Source organism: Nansenia antarctica (assembly GCF_963989245.1).
Source record: "Nansenia antarctica genome assembly, chromosome: 5".
NCBI lineage: Eukaryota > Metazoa > Chordata > Actinopteri > Argentiniformes > Microstomatidae > Nansenia > Nansenia antarctica.
In genome coordinates this window covers 16,515,059-16,534,231 of record NC_137690.1, presented here as the reverse complement: position 1 = coordinate 16,534,231, position 19,173 = coordinate 16,515,059, and the positions used below count along the sequence as shown (strand labels likewise).

Below are 19,173 nucleotides of genomic sequence, written 5' to 3'. Positions count from 1 at the left end.
TCCTTGCTAGTCTAGCATTAGTATAATGAATGCGATCTACAATCTTACTTAATAAGGCTATTTTTTTACTTTTTTATTTTTTACAGTTTCAAAATAATAAAGCAAGGAAAAAAGCCTTGTGCAAAAGTTTGGGAACCCTGTCAGCTAGTATTTTGTAACTCCTCCTCGGGCAACTATAACAACTTGCAAACGCCTCCTGAGGTACTTCATGGTTGATTTTGAGGTATGCTTCAGGTCCTTGTCTTGCTGGAATACCCAACCTCTCTTCAACTTCAATTTCTGGACTGGCCTTCGAATATTAGCCTCTAGTCTAGAATGTCTTGATATTTGGTGGAATCCATTCTTCCTTCCACCCACACAATATTGCCTGTGCCCCCAGCTGCTACACAACCCGAAAGCATAATGGATCCACCTCCATGCTTAACAGTTGGCAAGGTGTTCTTCTCTACAAATGCTTCACCCTTTTTTTCCAAACATACCTTGTTTGGTTGTGGCCAAAAAGATACATTTTGGTTTCGTCAGTCCAAAGCACATTGTTCTCAACGTTTTCTTTTGCATACTTCCCACGCTTAATTTTGTGTTGAGGTCGTAGGAAAGGCTTCTTTCTGGCAACTCTGCCATGTAGGTCTTTGTTGTTTAAGGTACGCTGTATTGTTGTCCTGTGAACAAGGACAACACTAGGCCGGTGTCTGCAAATCTTTTTTACCGCTCTTTTGCAGTGATGTGAGGGTTCTTCTTCTGAGCATTTCTCACCATATCTCGGGCCATTCTATCAGAAATCTTTCTTGGTCTTCCAGATCTTGCCTTGACTTCAATTGTTCCATTTTCTGATTATGTTTCTGACAGTGGCAATGGGTAGTTTGAAACGTTGCGAGAGTTTTTTTGAAGGCCTCATCCAAGCCTTTTTGTGGTGCCGGGCTCATCAGTGCATTCTTTTTTTCTCTCTGAATATAACAAACCATTGATTTGGCCACTCCTAATGTTCCCGCTATCTCTCTGATGGATTTTGTTTTGGTTTTGCAGCCTAAGGATGGCCTGTTTCACTTGCATTGAGAGCTCCTTTGACCACATCCTTTCCCCCTCCAGATAAGGGAGGTTTTGTTTATTATTTGAACTATTAAATACGCCCGGAGAGACAGAACTGGTCCTTGTCTCTGTGTCGTTCGCTAGCTTGGGTGCATGTTTTTCCCTGGCCTGTACTAGTGGTTGCCACAATATATATACACACATATACATATACTGTATATATAATTTGTATTTTTTTTATTGCCCATCAGTTGATGCCCATGACGTTACTTGCATATCTAAGTTTCTGTTGGTCCTCAGTGCACATCATTCTGAACAGGCCTATGACAAAAAGGAGAGAATGCTCTGCACAACACATTACTCAGACACACATAGATACACAGACACTTGGTGGATTCAGATTTCTCTTCATCTCTTTCATCTGTGTGATCATTGTTTTTGAGCAGCAGAGTGTAAACTTGAATGGAGCAGAGCTCCATCCACTAATACCATGAGTTATCATCTCTCTGTGGCTGACTATAGAGCCATGGGCATAGAGATAGGCATCTACTGCGCACACGCACGCGCATGCGCGCGCGCACACTCACACTCTCACACACACACACTCAACAGGTTTTTTCATAGATGCAAACAGCGACACACACACGCGCGCGCACACGCACACACACACATGCGCGCGCGCGCACACACACACACACACACACACACACACACACACACACACACACACACATTCAGCAGTTTTTTTTATGAGAACAGCTACGCGCACACGCACACTCACACACACGCGGCTTCATTCAAATGCAACTGGATGTAAGAAGGGATTGTGATTCGGATGCGTATGAGATGAACTAAGTGCTATGCTTCGAGCTTTCTGGAGAGGAGAGAGTCTGCTACTGTAGATCTAAATGACTGTTAGAGACAAATAAATAAACACTGTGGCACAACGTATTATTATGTAGGCCTAGCCATACCGATAAAAGTTTTCATCACAGAGAAGCACAAATGAAATCTCTCTCCGCGGGCTGCATCATTAACTCATCAGATTACCGCTCCGTTGGCTATAGAAGCAGCGGGACAGTTTGATGGCCCATAGACAAACAGTAGGGTTGCATAACTCTCATTCCCTCCTCTTATCGGCTCTCGCTCTCCCTTTCACTCTCCATCCCTCAAGCACACCCAGAAACACGCACAGTCGCACACACCTGTTTTTCGAACGTCTCCTTCCCCGTAGTGGAGACCTTGGGCGCAGGCACGCGCTCGCAGGTGCATCCTTCCAACAGGTAAATCCCGGCGGGTCGCGCGCTCTGTTCGTTCTCGAAGTAAAACAGGACGTTCTGGTAGAGCGCGAAGAACTTCTCGTGCCACCGACTGTTCTCCGCGGTCTTCTTGCTCAGATACCCCCGCCTGGTCCCTTCCTTGCGCGCGACAAGCGAGAGGAACAGAGCGTGCCCCTCGTTGTACCTGACGCTCTTCTGCATGTTGTTTCCTACTTTCAACGGTTTAGAGAAAACCGTGCTTATTTACCGGGGGACATCATCATATCTGCCGGTGCAAACTTTCCCTTTTAGCGCACGTAGAGGCGATCCAGGGGTTTAGCGCCTTGGCGCACGGAAAGGTTGTCCCGCCAGAGTGAATGCTTCTGCAGGGAAACTCATATCTGAGAGTCCGAGAGTTATCCAACCCAGCTATGATCCATGTTTACCTAAACAAAACTTTTAAAAAGAAAGAATGACCCGAAAACCCCAAAGGAGGACCACGACCCGCAGAAACGAAGCGTATCGTTCACATAGCAGAAGAGAGAGGGACCGTGGAGGGGACAGTGTGTGACCGACTCACAGGCGCGAGCAGCAGTAATCGGCTTTGACACCGGGTTAAGACACAGCGCTCTCCCTCTCCTTCTCTCCCGTGTTGGTTAGTGATGCTTGCACATTCGGTGGATGGGCAGGGCAGCACAAGGGTTGACGGAATTAAAGGCGGAGCGTGTGTCTGTGTGTGCATGTGTGTGTGTGTGTGTGTGTGTGTGTGTGTGTGTGTGTGTGTGTGTGCGTGTGCGTGTGTGTGTGCGTGTGGGCTGGGATCTCACTTTTAGTCCCGTTTTTAAATACCCAAATGTTGATTTCAGAGAATTTGTTGCACAAAAAAAACACACTGGTAATCTGGCACAATGATTTAGTGGATTATATAAACCCGTTTGGGTAGACCTTCATATGATCCAGTAAATGATTATGGAACATTCTACTGACACAAATCACAAATTCCATAACAAAAAATACTATCATTTGATTTTGGTCACAGGGATAACAATTTTTTAAATGTTTAACATTTTTAAAATGATTCAGCAAAAGTCTGGAAAAGTTTGTTTTTATTACCATCAAAATTCAATGTTTTACAATGGTTTTTGAATACAATGTTTTTCCCACTGAGTACATCTTCAAAAACACAACAAATATTAAAGCCTGGTTATAACTGTCTTCAGTTACTGTAATCTCTGAACTGAGTTTAAAGATGGGTCATGCTCCAATGCCCACACCGATCTTCTGTGTGTGTGTGTGTGTGTGTGTGTGTGTGTGTGTGTGTAAATCCTGGTCCTCTATTGTGTATAGACATAGAGTCTTCCTCTTGTCCCAGTAGACTACTAGGCTTCGGGGCTTTATCCATCCCAGAACACCCAGTATTACAGAGTATAAGGGGAGACAACAGGCTTACAGTCACACAGCCTGTGTGTGTGTGTGTGTGTGTGTGTGTGTGTGTGTGTGTGTGTCCAAATAGTAGTCAGGCATGTGAGTGAGTGTGTGTCATATATGAACAGTAGTCAGGGGTTTAAGAGTGTGTGTTTGTGTGTGGTCAAGAGTGTAACTGCACCCAGTCCAACAGGGTCTTTCTGTCACTTATGTTCCAGAGTTCAGATAGCTGCTTATTCTTCCTAGAAAGAGAGAGAGAGAAAGAGGAGGGAAGGTAAAGATACAGAACTGAAATACTGAAATACCCTAAAACCACTGTGTTACTCATCATATTGAAAAACACTTCAGAACAAGGCTTGTCCCAGTTCTAAGAAGAACCTTTTTCTCTCGGAGTATATTTACTGTCTCAAACTCGATAAATGGAAATAATCTATGCAGAATGTGATGTAAATAGCGCATATGCAATGGATCTGAAGTGATGTTGAGCTGCAGTACTCTAAATCTATTTCACGGTCCTCTGTCATTTTACACACACGACCGCTGTTTAGCTGACAGAAAATGTCACTTGAGGAATCATGCCAGGAGAAATGATTCAGTGTTTTATCTAGCCCCTTTGAATCTGCAGGAGACAGAGTCTTCGGAGTGTGGGGCATGGGCTACACGAAGCCGGATTTGTCTGAATCCGCGATGCTTTGATAACGTTTGTACCTCGTGGCTACACATCTCGGGCGATTTCGAGAACTGACTCTGCTAACTTTTGAAAACTCTGCAAGGGATTTTCCGTATTCGTATTCCTGGGATTCCGCCGCTGTGTGGTGATGCAGACACCCACGTTAGCGTGACACTTTTCTGGGAAAACCGGATGAAAACAAACAAACAAAGGACTTCAGCCTTCTTTGACTACCAGTGGTTTATTCAACATGGGCATCGAAGTACAGACGTTTGTGAACTTGTTGCTTACCATAGCAGCTGCAGTGCAGTTCAATCCTACATTGCATAGTGTTACTACTCACTAACTTTGCAGGAGGCTATTATTGCAAATAGCGTCATTTTTTCAGAGGCGACATTCAGCCAACTGCGTTATCGGCCGGGAAGAACGAGCTGAATAATTTCCTGGGTCTATCAGCATGCACATTATCAGTGTACTTAAATGATCCTGTGATACACAATTCTGTATGGCTAAAGAATCTTCGCGCGGCGGTGTGAAAACGCTTGTATGGCCAGAGATCAGATCGGCTCCGAAATCGCATATCGACGTTGTCTAGCCATGCCCTAAGTCACTAAGGCACAAAGATGCCTGCCCTCTTTCCCCAGGAAAGTACTGAGCCTTTACTGGAAGGAAATCCAGTTCTAGTATGCACTGCATGGGGTCTGACTACTGTCATTAAACAAACATTTCATATGGAGAGGATTACACAGGGAGCGAGAGAATCATCTTGTGTGTGTGTGTGTGTGTGTGTGTGTGTGTGTGTGTACCTCCCTGTGTTCACTGACAGATATTTCATACGGTGAGGATTAGAGATGGACAGAGTAAGCGGCACTCAAGTCTCAGAAGGCTGCCTGTAATAGTGGAGATGTCCTTTACACACACACACACACACACAAAAGTATGTGCATCGCATATCTTTTATCCAGCGTTTGGATGAGTTTTTTTAAACCCTTCGTTGCTCACAGTGTTAATAGACACCATGTCTTTAACGAGGTAGTGCGTGGGGGAATTGGTTATTTCACGGTGCCTTCGTGAGCCCTTCTCATACGGCATAACAGCCGCAAACAACTCTAAAACACTAGTTTGCTTAACGTTACACTGGGCTACGGGACTTTCACTTAACTCTCTGTTTCTGACCCTACACTCAGAGCTGCCTGTGGTACTTTGGCTCTGCTGAAGCCATTTATCCACACCATTAATGTTGCTAGCTACTGAAACGTCTTCATAGATTCACACGTGGGTCTTTCACGTGCAGTGTTGTTGTTGGGCGTACACGTTCACTGACAAATCCGACGCACTGTATAACGTATCCCAAATCGCAGGCTTTGCGATTTGCTACATCACATCATCTCAAATCGCGATTTCGATTTAAAATCGATTAATCGTGCAGCCCTAACACACACACACACACACACACACACACACAAACATTCTGTCTTCTAGGGATAGACAACTTAGCTCAGAGAAGAGACCGAACCATACTCAGAGAGAGAGAGAGAGGATGGTGGTCGAGAGAGATTTTGGACATTGTGGTTTCAACTAAAAGAGAATAATGATGCTCCATGGCAGCAATGTTAGCACCTCCTGGGATGTTGTGCATGTGCAATAAAAATATTTTTCATGTAGTTCTTTTCCTGACCCATTTTCACATAGTAGAACACAACACACACACAAAAAGAGCTAAGTTAAGATATTTAAATCACATCCATGTAAACAGGTCGTTTCAGGTCGTTCCTCTATTGAAGGAGGAGGAAAGAGAAAGTGGAGCATTTGCTTTGCATTCAGACAGCTGTAGAATTTAGAAATTGACCTAAGAGGAGTCTAGCCTTCAAAGAAAACAAGACGGTTAATTGGTGTTTGTTTATCAGCAACTGGGCGGTCTGTCTGACCTTCTGTCTAGGACTGGTATTGATGAAGGCCTCTCAGGTCCTCCTCTCTACAGGCGGTTGACATTAGCATTGGGGCTAGACTACAGAGAACAGTACCCTTGAGCCCAAACTAGAGCTAGCATTAGCATTATTCAGACAGCCACATTAGGCTTGTGACATACTGGCAGGGAAAACGAGTTTAACTGCAGCATTCATGTCATCGGACTGCCATACCAGGGAGACATACTGATGTTAACAGATACCACACTGCTTCTCAAACAAACTGTGTAAATGTGAGATGGAGACAAATGTTGAACTATGTTTAGTACATGTCTGTGCGTGTGTGTGTGTGTGTGTGTGTGTCAGTACCTCCTGGCGTTGACTATGTTCTCTAGCTCCCGAGCCTTGCACGCAGCAGTGTGTAGCACAGATTCCGGGATATCAGCCAATCGTGCAACATTAAGGCCATAGCTCCTCCCAGCCGCCCCCTCAGTCAACTGGTAGAGGAAAGTGATGAACTCTGGCAGGGCCTCACCATCTGAAACACACACACACACACACACACACACACACACACACGCACAGACACACACAGAATTACTGTGCTGTATAGACTCATGGAGCACACACATGATGCAAGCAGGCACGCACGTACATACCACACACATGCACACATTCACAGGCTATGGCATACCTTCAGTGGCAACGTCAGGCTCATTGAGTAGGAATGCCATATGGTAGTTGCCCACATGTTGTGGATACACCCTCTCTAACTCACACAGAGGAGGGTAGTGGGTCACAAACAGGGTAAGGGACTTCACCTGACAGAGAGAGAGAGAAAGACATTCAAACATTCAATGGTAAGTGGTAACTTCTCCAGGCCATCTGATCACTGGTTATTATTGAATCAGGCCACAAACAGCAGGTGCGTTGCTCTGATGTCGAAATACAATGCAAATTAAGTCTCTTCCAGCCACTCCCGCATCGTGCCAAAACCTGTGTCGAAATGCAATGCAAATTTGCACTGTGCCAAAACTCAAATGCAATGCACTCATGTTGAAATGTAATGCACACATCTTGAAATACAATGTACACATGTTGAAATACAATACGGCTCTATTGATTTCATTTTGGCACAAATATTCAGTATTTGTTTGTGTTTAGCGTTACACACGTTTTTTTTTTTTCCAGATTTTATCCCCTTTTTCACCCAATTTGGTAGCCAATTGAACCCAACCTAGCATCCAATTATCCCCTGCCTATTGCGTAGGATCCGCCGCACGACCCCGTGGCCGGCAGTCCCAGAGGAGGGCGCCAGGCAGACTAGCTGACTGGCTCCTCGAGCCCAGTACCGTTACTCCAGCACCAGACGGGGGCGGTGTTGCGCGACGGATCCTTGTCCGGAACTACTCCTATACCCCCCTCGGGAGCGGCCGCCCAATATGTCGCTCCCCGTGTGTGCCCCAGCCATATCCGGATCTGGCGAGCTGGGATACGATCCCAGTCCCCGGTGGGCAACTTGCACTAGTGGCCAGTGCTTAGACCGCTACACCACCGCGGGGCACCTAGCGTTACACATGTATTGCATTTCGATGTGTGTATTGTATTTGATTACGGAACGATCCGTCCTCCATAGTCGGCAAGGCAAGGCAAGGCAATGCAAGTTTATTTGTATAGCACATTTCATACAACTGGGGCAATTCAAAGTGCTTTACATACATTATTTAAAAATATGCTCCTCAACAAGAGATGTGTTGTAGAATGGACAGTTTCCTGAGATGGAGCAGCTCTCGGGGTGAGCTCTACTCCTGTCTTCACCATTTTCTCTAACCTATCTGAGAGAGGCAGGAACGGCGTGAGTTGGAGGAAGGAGAACTCAATGGACTTAGTGGATGAGTGTCTCTGGAAGTTTGGGGTAGAGTGGTTTGGGAGGTTGGGGGCAGGGAGGGACGGTGGGATGAGAGAAAGGGGGCTGCACCGGCACCTTAGTGGGGGTTCAACAAGTTGGCTAACGATTTGTTTTGCCCTGCGACTGTAGAGCGCAGTTCAGAGCAAGGGGAGATTGAGAGGTCATCTGCAGCGCACATTTCAGCCAGCTGTGATGAGTTTGGAGGACCCTTTACTGTAGGCTGTGATGAGTCGCAGGACTGTGGGGAGAGTTTATCCATTGTGAACAATTCAGCTGGCTGTGCCGAGTCTGAAGAATCCTGCGTTACAACGCATACAACTGGGGCAATTCAAAGTGCTTTACATACATTATTTAAAAATATAATGTATGTAAACTGGCCTTCCAGTTTGTTCAAGAGCAGCGAGGGAAGGGGGAGCAGAGTTTATGAGGTTAAAGAGTATGTTGTTCATTAAATGGTATTCTCCTGATCTGTTTAAGTGGAGGCCATCTCTTTTGAATAGGTCTCTCTGCCTCCAGAATATGTTCCAGTGGTCAATCAATTTCAGCCCTTTAAGTTTGCACGCACCAGACAGCCAAGTGTTAAGGCTCCGGCTGAATTCGAGGTTACCTCTGTCAACAGTGGGTACCAGTCCACTGTTGTCCGCCTATTGAAAAGTTCCATAAAATCACGTCTCAAGTCTACTGAGCCCATTTTACGTGAATCGGTTTGTCCCATGTGTAATACGAGAGGCTTTGTGTCTGGATTTTTCCAAATCTTTTGTTATTTCTGAGAAGGGTTAGGTTAGGAAGACAGTGGATATGTATTTTTTTTCCTCTTACGTTTCTGATCGCCGAGTCTCCAATCAACAAAGTATCTTTTGGAGGTGAGGTTTGTTTCATCCGGTGCATATCACACAGAGAAGTAGAAGAAGGAGGGGGTGTCCTTGAGCTTGTGTCTGCGGGCCAAGGTGTCACCAGGGGGGGGGGGGGGGGGGGGGAGTCACGTGATTCCCAGGCCTGGGAAATCTTGGCTTGACTCTGGTGTAGTAAACAACATAACCCTAGAACTGAATGCTTCTTTATTTTTTATGTTTTTTTTAAGCTATTTTTTTTTGAGTGGGGCAGTCCCACTAATTTTTTTCTTTTGTATTGTGATAGAGATAGTAGAGATATGACAGGAAGGATGGGTGAGAGAGAGAGAAGTGATGACATGCAGCACCCCAATGCTTCTTTTTTTTAACAATATTGTTACCTATACCCCCTCTGTAAACTCTTGTATGTTTTTTATTTTTACATTAATTTTAAAGGAGAAAAAAAAAACAGAGGTTCCTTCAGGAATGGCCTTCTTTCTACTTGTCACAAGTTAGAGGAATTCCCTCCCTGGATTCGATGTGTCAACAACACTCCCACGACACGCACACACACACACACACACACACTCCCCCCCGCCCATGACACCCACACCCACCTATATACCCAACCACTCACCCACCCACACCCGCACACACAGGAATACTGGTGTTTTCTAATTCTGTCCACCTCCAGTGAATGGTGAAAACAAAGAGAGAAAGGTCTGACCCTGATTACCTGCTAATGGTCCCCTAAGGGCACTGGATGGCATGCCAACCTAGACAGAACTGACTGACTTTAATAGATGACATCATTCAGGGCTGCTTAAACAGACCTTACCTGAACCGTACAAAGACCCAAAGGTTTTAGAAAAAGGGCAGCAGGTATGAGTGACAGATTCAATAGGGAAAGACTGTATAAAGGCAACATAGTGGTTCATAAATGGTGGGGTTGTAGAGATGATGAGGCACTGTATGAGATTTATTCACTTTTGTATATGCAGTTAAAAGAATAACAGTTTGAAATGCCTCCTGTCCCACTGTCTCATGATGTCTCTCTATCTGACCTGGCGGCAACCACTCTGACCTTGGAAGGTTTTCTTGGAAGAGGAGTTATAATCTGGGTACAGGAGAGGATGAGCCTCTTTAAATAGCAGCAACGAGGCCAGTGGCCACAGCACTGCAGTCAGCTAGTTTAAGAAGAGGAGGGTTAGAGCCGATGCCGACACTGCTGCCAATGTTGAAGAATCCTTTAGGAGCCTGAACCCAGAAACAGCCCTTAAAATAAGGGCATCCCTACACTGGCTCCACATTAAATATAGAATTAATTTCAAGATTCTGGTCATCACCTACAGAGCCCTCCATGGTCAGGCACCTGCCTACATCTGTGACCTACTGCATCCTTACAGCCCCAGTAGGTCTCTCAGGTCCTCTGACCAGGGTTTGTTGGTTGTCCCCCGTGCCAGATTGAAGACCAAGGGTGATAGAGCATTCCAAACCGTGGCCCCCTGCCCTTGGATCTTAGATCAACTGGCTCGGTCAAGGTTTGGGCATTTGACGAATCTTTAGCCGTTCTTATAGTGGAAGAACAAGCTATAGAACAAGCTTTTCTTTTCTTTTCTTTCTGTAGAGCTCTTCCTCTCTCTCTCACTCACTCCCTCTCACCTCTCTCCTGCTCACCTTCCCTCTCCCTCTCTCCCTCTAACCCCCTCTCTCCCTCCCTCTCACCCTCTCGCTCTCGCCGAGTCTTACATGCAGCTACTGTAGGGTGCACTTTGCTATGGCAACCAGTTGCTCCCTCTCCTTCTCTCTCTCTCCGTGCTTCAAGGCTGTCTGTCCACAATGCTCCATTCAGTGGTGTTATGCAACAAACACATTTACATTCTTAAATACCTCTCAGGTGAGGAGGGCTGGGGACAAGGAGGTTGCTATAACAACCATTGAGCGTTCTGTTCTGATAGACACTGTGATTGAAATCATTCATCATTGGGATGATGATGGTGGAGATGGTGTGTGTGTGTGTGTGTGTGTGTGTCTATGTACACAGAGAAATGCATTGCGGGCATTTGACGAATCTTTAGCCGTTCTTATAGTGGAAGAACAAGCTATAGAACAAGCTTTTTTTTTTTTTTTTTTTTTTGAAAGGCGTTTCATGTCATGCTCATCTAACAAATCAATGCTGTTACACAACAGGTGGTACATCTGTGCGTTTCCAGCCAAACTGCAGCCAGAAGCAGCCCAGAAAGGCATTAGCTGCTACTTCAACATCTCACATTTTCCAAAAAATTACATAACAAGAGGATTCAGTCCAAAGACTGGTCTGATTTGCCAAACAACTATCACACAGAACCATTTTAAATAAGAAATAAACTAACTTTGATTGGATACAGCATCTGAACTGCATGGCCTGCAGGGGGTCTGCCAGCTACAAAGCCTCACCAAGCAGCAGATCTCAACTAAAACCACAGAACCAGTAGTTTAAGCCTGAGCATGGAGCTGCACTAGGTGGTCCATGATTTCTAATTTCTTGTAACTCATTGATTGCTTACAATGACATTACCGGTACTAGTTCTTCTGTGAGCATGCAGCCAACAATGTATGATGTCAACTGCATCACTGAATCGAGACACAAATAAAAGACCTATTGGGCTTTCTTCCCCACAGCAGATGCAACTAAACAAGGTCCCCCTGATGCACCAATAAATACATTCCACCAAGACCTACATAAACCATGTGTGCTAATAAATACATTCCCTCCGCAGAAGTGGAACCCGCCCCCCCCCCCCCCACACACACACACACACACACGACCAGACCTCTGCCTTGTCACTACGGAGACACGCAACAGTGTGCAACACCCAGTGGGGTGCTGACTGTGCCAGTCCATTTACAAACCCCCAGAGGACACCTGGTGCGCACACACACACGCGCACATAGCTATTTCCCTCAAGCAATCAAGCTCCTGGGGAAATGCACTGGAAGAAAACGTACACACCCACACACACACACAAACACAAATCACACCCACAGACAGGCCTCACATAAGATGACAACCACAATCTCTCCATCTAGCTCAACTCTCTCTTTCTCTCCAGACCTCTCCTCCTCCTCCTCCTCCTCCTCCCAGCCCATCACCACCACTCTTTCCTTTTCTACATACAGTTCCGCCTCAAGACCATGAGATAAAACACTGACCCCAGCCAGCCATGCTGAGAAACAAGACTAAGCTAGACATAAACACCAGCTGAAATGATCCTCTATCAGCTTTCAAACATGGGTCTTTTTATTGGGCGAATATGAGACTACTAGTCACAGCACAAAATGGGTCAATATCTAAAGCTGAGTTGGCATAACTAGCACACACCCACACACAAACACGCACAGCATATTAACATTATAGATCAATTCTCTCCCTAATTATGCTCAGTCTTCCAGTGCTGCACTGTTCTTCTGTCTCTCTCTAGGGCCTACTCTACGTCTGCAAAACAAAAGATGGCAGCAATATTTGTGTCTCACACACACACACACACACACACACACACACACACACACACACACACACAACATCTTTATTGGAGGCTAGGGGTGTAATGGTCGGTGTATTCGTACTGAAGATTTTCGGTACGGATCCTTCGGTTTGGTTCAGTAAGCATGTGCATGCACACCCCAGAGAGATAATTTGGTCCGCTTTAGACTGGTCCGATTCATAAATCATAATATGTTACAATGTGCACTTGGACCTGGTTCGATTTGTGTTCACACTGCAATCTTAACAGAGCAAACGATCTTCAGGTCTGCTGTGGTTCTGAATACACCCTCAAAACCATGCGCTTGCTAACAGTTTTGTGATTGGTCAGAATTTGCAGTGCGTCAATCAACTTTTGTTGATTCTCTATTGTCCTTTTCTGTAAACATTTTTTAAATAAAAGACATAATCATGACCAGAGTTTACCATCAATGTCTAATGTTCACTTCACATTGTTAATGAGACGGATTATACAGCTATTGGCATGAGCGTAAACTCCTCGCAAGCCGATTTATCTTAACGTGAGGGCATGGTGAAATAGCATTTAATGGAATCTAGGATCCAATATGATCAATTGTCACACAGGGATAAGCAAAGCATTGTCAATCATTATTTATCTTGAAATGTCTTTTGGAGTCAATATTTCATATTATATAGTGTGTTTGACAATCAAAAGTTGATTGTGTGTTGAAGTTGACAGTGCAGGGTACAGCAATTGAGTTGTATTCGGTTTGTGGGTAACGTGCGTTCTCACTGCAAACAAATTGCTCCATGGAGCGATTGCAAGCGGACCGAGACCGAGGCGGACTCGGTCCGGTTGATTTGCTCCAGAACAGAGTGCGATTGCTGTGTTCACATATGCCCAAACGAACCAAATTAGGGGGGAAACGCTCCTTGATTCGGACCAACGAGCTAAGTGTGAATCAACCCTAACAAACACCATATGTGTTTTTATAGCAGCGGCCCATACTCCGTTGTCAAGAACACAAGTTTTAAAACGTAAAAGTAAACAAGCACAAACTACAGTTGTCTACAACTTATATAAGGCACCTGCTTTGTTTTGTTCAGTAAACCATGGTTTAATAATAATGAGGAATGGGAATTTTTACCCTGCTGTACCGAAAAGTGACTTTTGTGTGACCCAAAACCGCTGTTACACCTCTATTGGAGGCCATAACTCGCTGGTTTGGAGGGTGCACTGGTTCGAGGGGCAGGGCCACACAAACACACACACACACACACATACAAAAACACAGTATTCATATACATAATGTTAATGGCATAATGGCAAAGATTCAGACACAAACACACAGGCCGTCTATCCATCTCATCTCTCCATCCCTAAATATTGAATCTTTCAGGGTTGAGAAGAGTTCTGTGTTTGTACTGATTCTGACTATTGACTATCTCTTTTCGGGATACACCGGTATGAAAATAATGGAAGTAATGAAATAAGGAAGCACATTTTCTTTTTTATTCTCAGTAGAAGAATAGTAAGGAGATGCATGGTGAATTAAGAACCTTGTTTATGAAGCTCAATACTGAGTCCACTTTCTCTTCTACACACACACACACACACACACACACACACACACACACACACACACACACACACACACACACACACACACACACACACACACACACACACACACACACACACAAAGCCTAACAAACACTGACACCCACACAAACATAGACACACAAACACTCACATCTCTGATGAAGTATTCCAGGGTAGCGTGGGCGATGGCTATTCCGTCATGCGTGCTTGTGCCCCGCCCCAGCTCATCCAAAATGACCAATGAATGCTCAGTTGCCTGGGAAACAATCTCAGAGGCTTCTCTCAGCTCCTCCATGAACGTGCTCCGCCCCTTGTAGATGCTGTCAGATGCCCCCATCCTATGGACCAATCACACACAGGAAAAGAAGAGGTCAAAAGTCATTGCAAAGACAGTGAAATTTGACTCCTTGTGAATAGCAACTTCACACACACGCACACACACACACACAGCTTGTGTTAGTTGTATACATTAAGCACAGTGACAATCACATCTTCAGTGATTCATTCAAACACCAGGGCCAGAAGCTCCTTAAAGCTCTGAAAATAAATTGAAATGAGAAAATGTAATGTCTGGGGAGTCTGAGATTAGGATGCAGATGAGACTGATGTTGAAAAACTCTCAGAGCAACATGAAGTATTAGAGATAATAAGAACGTCTGTTTCAGAACAGCACTAGCAGTACAACGAGAGAGAGAGAGAGAGAGAGAGAGAGAGAGAGAGAGAGAGAGAGAGAGAGAGAGTGTGGCTACCTCCATATGTTCACTGATAATAGGAGTGGTAATAAATGGGTAATTTTTTGTTTTGCTTAGGTCTTAGTTTTTTTGTATTCCATTTGCCCTCTCTCAACATGAAACGACAACATTTTCGGCTCGCGGCTTGGAAACACTTCTCCAAGAAGAAGGTGATCGAGATCACTTTGTGGAGCATTGTCCTCCATTTTCACGTGTCCACTATACATGAAAGTCACTAAGCAGTTTTTTCTATAATTTACCAATAAATATTAAGTCTACGGGCAAGGTTTAAAATGTAGGTAAAAAAGGGTAAATGTGGTCATAAACGCGTCTTAACTCAACATATGATGGTTTGTGACTATTTCTATGCATAAATAGATTGCTTGACCCCCAAAACATAGGGTTAGACACCGCAATTAAGTAAAAAGACAAGTTGCAAGCAAAAGAAAATATTTTCCAGGGAAAACTGAGGTCATCTTGGATTTGTGCCCTGCACACTTTTTTCTTGGACACCAGGCTGAAAGTTGTCATTTCATGTTGAGATCTAGGTGGTCGAGGTGCTGGCAACGGAGCAAATTTAAATTGAAAAAAATAGTGCAGCCGTAGCCTTTGTCAAGTCTTAAATGCACGTCGGTCATGTCAGTGAGGAGGGGGCTAGAGGGAGGCGTTCGGAGTCCTGATGGCTATGAGGAAAAAGCTGTTGGTCTTTGTGGACAATGACTTGTAGCTCCTCTGTGAGGGGGAGGGAGGAGCTGGAAGAGGTGATGAGCAGGATATGTGGGGTCAGAGATGATCTTCTTTGCCCGTTTTACAGTTCTGTGGGTGTTTAGAGATTCAACTGAGGGGAGTGGTTTGCCTATGATTTTGGATGCCTTTTTAACAATCCGCTGTAGTTTGATCCGTGTTTGACTGTCTGTGCTGCCGTACCATACTGTAATAGAGGGTGTGATGATGGACTCGATGATGGCCGAGTAAAACAGAATGAGAAGTTGTTGTTTGAAATAGACGTTGTTGAGCTTTTGCAATGATGTGTTCCGTGTTGATTTTCCATTTCAGATGATTGTTGATGTACGTTCCAAGGAATTTGAAAGAGTCAGTGGCGGTGATGGGGTCGCCGTTCATTTGTATGGGAAGTTTGGGATTTGGCCCGTGTGGGAAGTCAATGATAAGTTCCTTGGTTTTGGCTGTATTGAGTATGAGGTCGTTGCTTGTGCACCAAGTGATAGCTTGGGTCGCCTCAGAGCGGTACTGGGTTTGGTCATTATTGGAAATGAGGCCTATGATGGTTGTTGTGTCGTCCGCATACTTTATTGTTTTAACAAACTGTTTGTGGATGTGACGTGGGTTGTGTATAGGGAGAAGAGCCAGGGGCAGAGAACACAGCTCTGTGGGGCTCCTGTGCTGAGGGCGAGAGGGCGTGATATAAAGTTATTTAACTTCACCCTTTGAGGTCTGTTCCACAGAAAGCTCCGGATCCAGTGGCAGATGGCTGGGTCAATGTTCATGTCCAGAAGAGTGGTGAAGAGTTTGAGTGGGTTGATGGAATTGAAGGCAGAACTAAAGTCTATGAACAGAATCCGTGTGTAGGTTTTTGGTGATTCCAGGTGTTGCAGGGTGTAGTGGAGTGCTATGTTAACTGCATCCTCAACAGACCAATTGGCATGGTAGGCAAATTGATATGGGTCCATCAGTGGGGAGGTGCAGGATTTTAGGTATGATGCTTTTAGGTTCAAATGCTTTCATGGCCACAGATGTTAGGGCAACGGGTCTCAAGTCATTGAGGCAGGTGATTTTTGGGGACCCTCAGGACCACAACTGAAAAGCCCTTCTGTACACAAACAATGGCACAGTAGTAGTAGTGGTGGTCGGCACAGTAGTACGTCTTTCGGGGATACAGAACAAACAGCTAATTAATTATTTAATCAAGTTGTCTTTTTCACCACGAAAGACTCTTTCTGTCTTAACCCGACCTCTAACCGTGTTCCGTTTCAAAGAACCAATCACACAAGCTGCTGACACAAGTGTAACCATGGTTACGGCACATGCCCTGTAGGAGAGGGGTGTGGCCAACATGCCTCTGCACTTCCTCAACCAATTAGTGTGTGTGCGTGCATGTGTGCGTGCGCTGCTTTACCCCCCCCCCCCCCGCACGCACCCCCTAACAGGCTTGCTCCTGTATGTACTCTGGGGAAATTACTGCCAGATCTATACTGTGGCGGAGTGGCCTCACAGAGACGGAGCATAAGGCCACTTAGAGAGGGAGCATAAGGCCACTCAGTCAGTTCACTGAAGTGACTACAAACTTCAGTCCTGGAGTGCTACAGGGCTGTAGGCTTATGTTCGGCCCAGCACTTGCACACGGATTATACTACACAAATGGTCTTCAATCCACTCCTCAACCTCCATACCTCATCTCCTCACCCTCTCATCTCATCCTAATATTTCCTCACCCTCATCTCCTCACCCCCCCCATCTCCTCACCCTCTCATCTCCTCACCCTCTCATCTCCTCACCCCCCCCATCTCCTCACCCTAACATCTCATCTTCTTAGCCTTTCATCTCATCTCATCTTCTCAAACTCACCTCAGGTTACAAACCGCCAGCACCAGGACAGGAGAGATAGGACCAACAGAGAGAGAAGAGCTCCTCTTTTTTTTATTAAGCATAGAAACCCAATGGAAGGATCCTTTGGAGTGTGTCCCACTTTTGGTACTAATATTCTGCAGCTTTGTAGGCTGGCCATCGATTCAAATGGAATCGATTTTTTTGTTGTTGCAACATGCAAGGTCCTCCTATCTCCATGCAAGGTCCTCCTATCTCCATGCAAGGTCCTCCTATCTCCATGCAAGGTCCTCCTATCTCCATGCAAGGTCCTCCTATCTCCATGCAAACACAACGCAGAGTAGAACAATCTGTTGCCATCATGGATGTCTTTGACTTTGCCCTCCTTTAAGCAATTTTCTAGGATGTGCTCTACCATTTTGTTGCATTTTGGGACTGCAGCCACGGGGAGGCAGTTTAACCGTCTAACCAGAACCACATGGCGCGCCACCCGTGAGACGGACATTCCATGGCGCAACTGTCAAAGTGGCTGATGAAACGCAAGTTGACCATTACCAAATAGCTTTGCGTTTTATACAAAACACATCCTCTGATTTGGCCTTTGAAACTGTTTGTGGTAGCTGGATCAAGATTAAGCCTATTCTTGGCATTAAAAGCATGTTGGAACGAGATGGACATGTTTTTTTAGTATGAGTAGGCTTAATCTGGTTCTCTGCATCTGCCCTGTAGAGAAACAAACTGAAATATCTCTCAAAAAGCGTAGTCATAGATATAGACTGTAAAACAGGACACAGGGTCAAGAACTTCTCTGATAGAAAACGATTATGAGAAAGAAAGACAGAAAGGAGAGGAGACTGAGAGGAGAGGAAAGGTTGTAATAAAACAAAGAGTGATCACTGCTTTGAGTCCACGGTCGATTTCAGGTCCTTTTCAACCATATTTTTACATTCCACTTCCTTTGCTGTTTCCATAACAACCGTGAAGAGAAGCGAGAATGTGCTCTATAACCTTCAGGATTCAATATCATCAGGAACAAACGCGAACACACACACGTTCATCAGCACTCAAATACCCAAGGAACCAACACATGAATGTCAACACACATGCACGTTTGCACACACACAGTACAGTCCAGTAAGCGAAATATGTCTGTTGAACTCTGTTTAGGATAGATGACGCCAACAATAGACGATGCCATCTCATCTCCCTGTTTGAAATTGTGTGAAACACACACACGTGTTGCACTTGATCATCACTTCTGATGATATTACCATTTTATCCTTCTAGTTAGGGCAATCTTAAAAGCCCATGAGAAAAGTAAGGTACCTGACATTTAACTTAAACATTCATAAGATCTTCATTGATATAAATCATATCAATCCCCCCACAGTAAGCAGTGTTTCCTTCATTAAAACAGACACACGCTTGTTACAGAAACAGTGTGTATTGTTTGTGATCATATTTTTCTGATAAAACCATCAACACTTTCTCTCTCTCTCCTCTCTACAGCTAGGGCTGCAAAGGGGCAGAAAGTTTCTGGAACTTTCCATGGAAACAGTGGTCTAGGAATTCTGGGAATTTTCTGGAAATTAATGAATGACATGTCCTTGCTGCAAGTTTGAGTGGAAACACTGCCATCTCCAAGTTTAAGTCCACATTCAAAGGACGGGCAAGAGAAAACACTTTCAGCTTTTCCACTCTTGGTCTGTCATGTTAAAAAAGTCAATATAACTCACCAATGACTTAACAAAAGGGTAGGGGTTAAAG

At 44.9% G+C, this 19,173-nt stretch overlaps 2 protein-coding genes across 2 annotated transcripts in view; both read right to left on the bottom strand.

Moving 5' to 3' along the window:
- rasgrf2b (Ras protein-specific guanine nucleotide-releasing factor 2b) overlaps positions 1 to 2,507 on the bottom strand; it is a gene marked incomplete at both ends in the record, with an annotated part of 33,075 nt that extends 30,568 nt beyond the window's left edge. Inside the window, one exon of the mRNA XM_080532320.1 lies at positions 2,232 to 2,507. Within this exon, the coding sequence (XP_080388446.1) occupies positions 2,232 to 2,507 (276 nt within the window). The remainder of the gene's footprint in view (positions 1 to 2,231) is intronic.
- Positions 2,508 to 3,454: 947 nt separating this feature from the next.
- msh3 (mutS homolog 3 (E. coli)) overlaps positions 3,455 to 19,173 on the bottom strand; it is a gene marked incomplete at its 5' end in the record, with an annotated part of 33,968 nt that continues 18,249 nt past the window's right edge. Inside the window, 4 exons of the mRNA XM_080531398.1 lie at positions 3,455 to 3,952; positions 6,657 to 6,825; positions 6,982 to 7,108; positions 14,265 to 14,451. Of these exons, the coding sequence (XP_080387524.1) occupies positions 3,874 to 3,952; positions 6,657 to 6,825; positions 6,982 to 7,108; positions 14,265 to 14,451 (562 nt within the window). The 3' untranslated portion in view covers positions 3,455 to 3,873. The remainder of the gene's footprint in view (positions 3,953 to 6,656; positions 6,826 to 6,981; positions 7,109 to 14,264; positions 14,452 to 19,173) is intronic.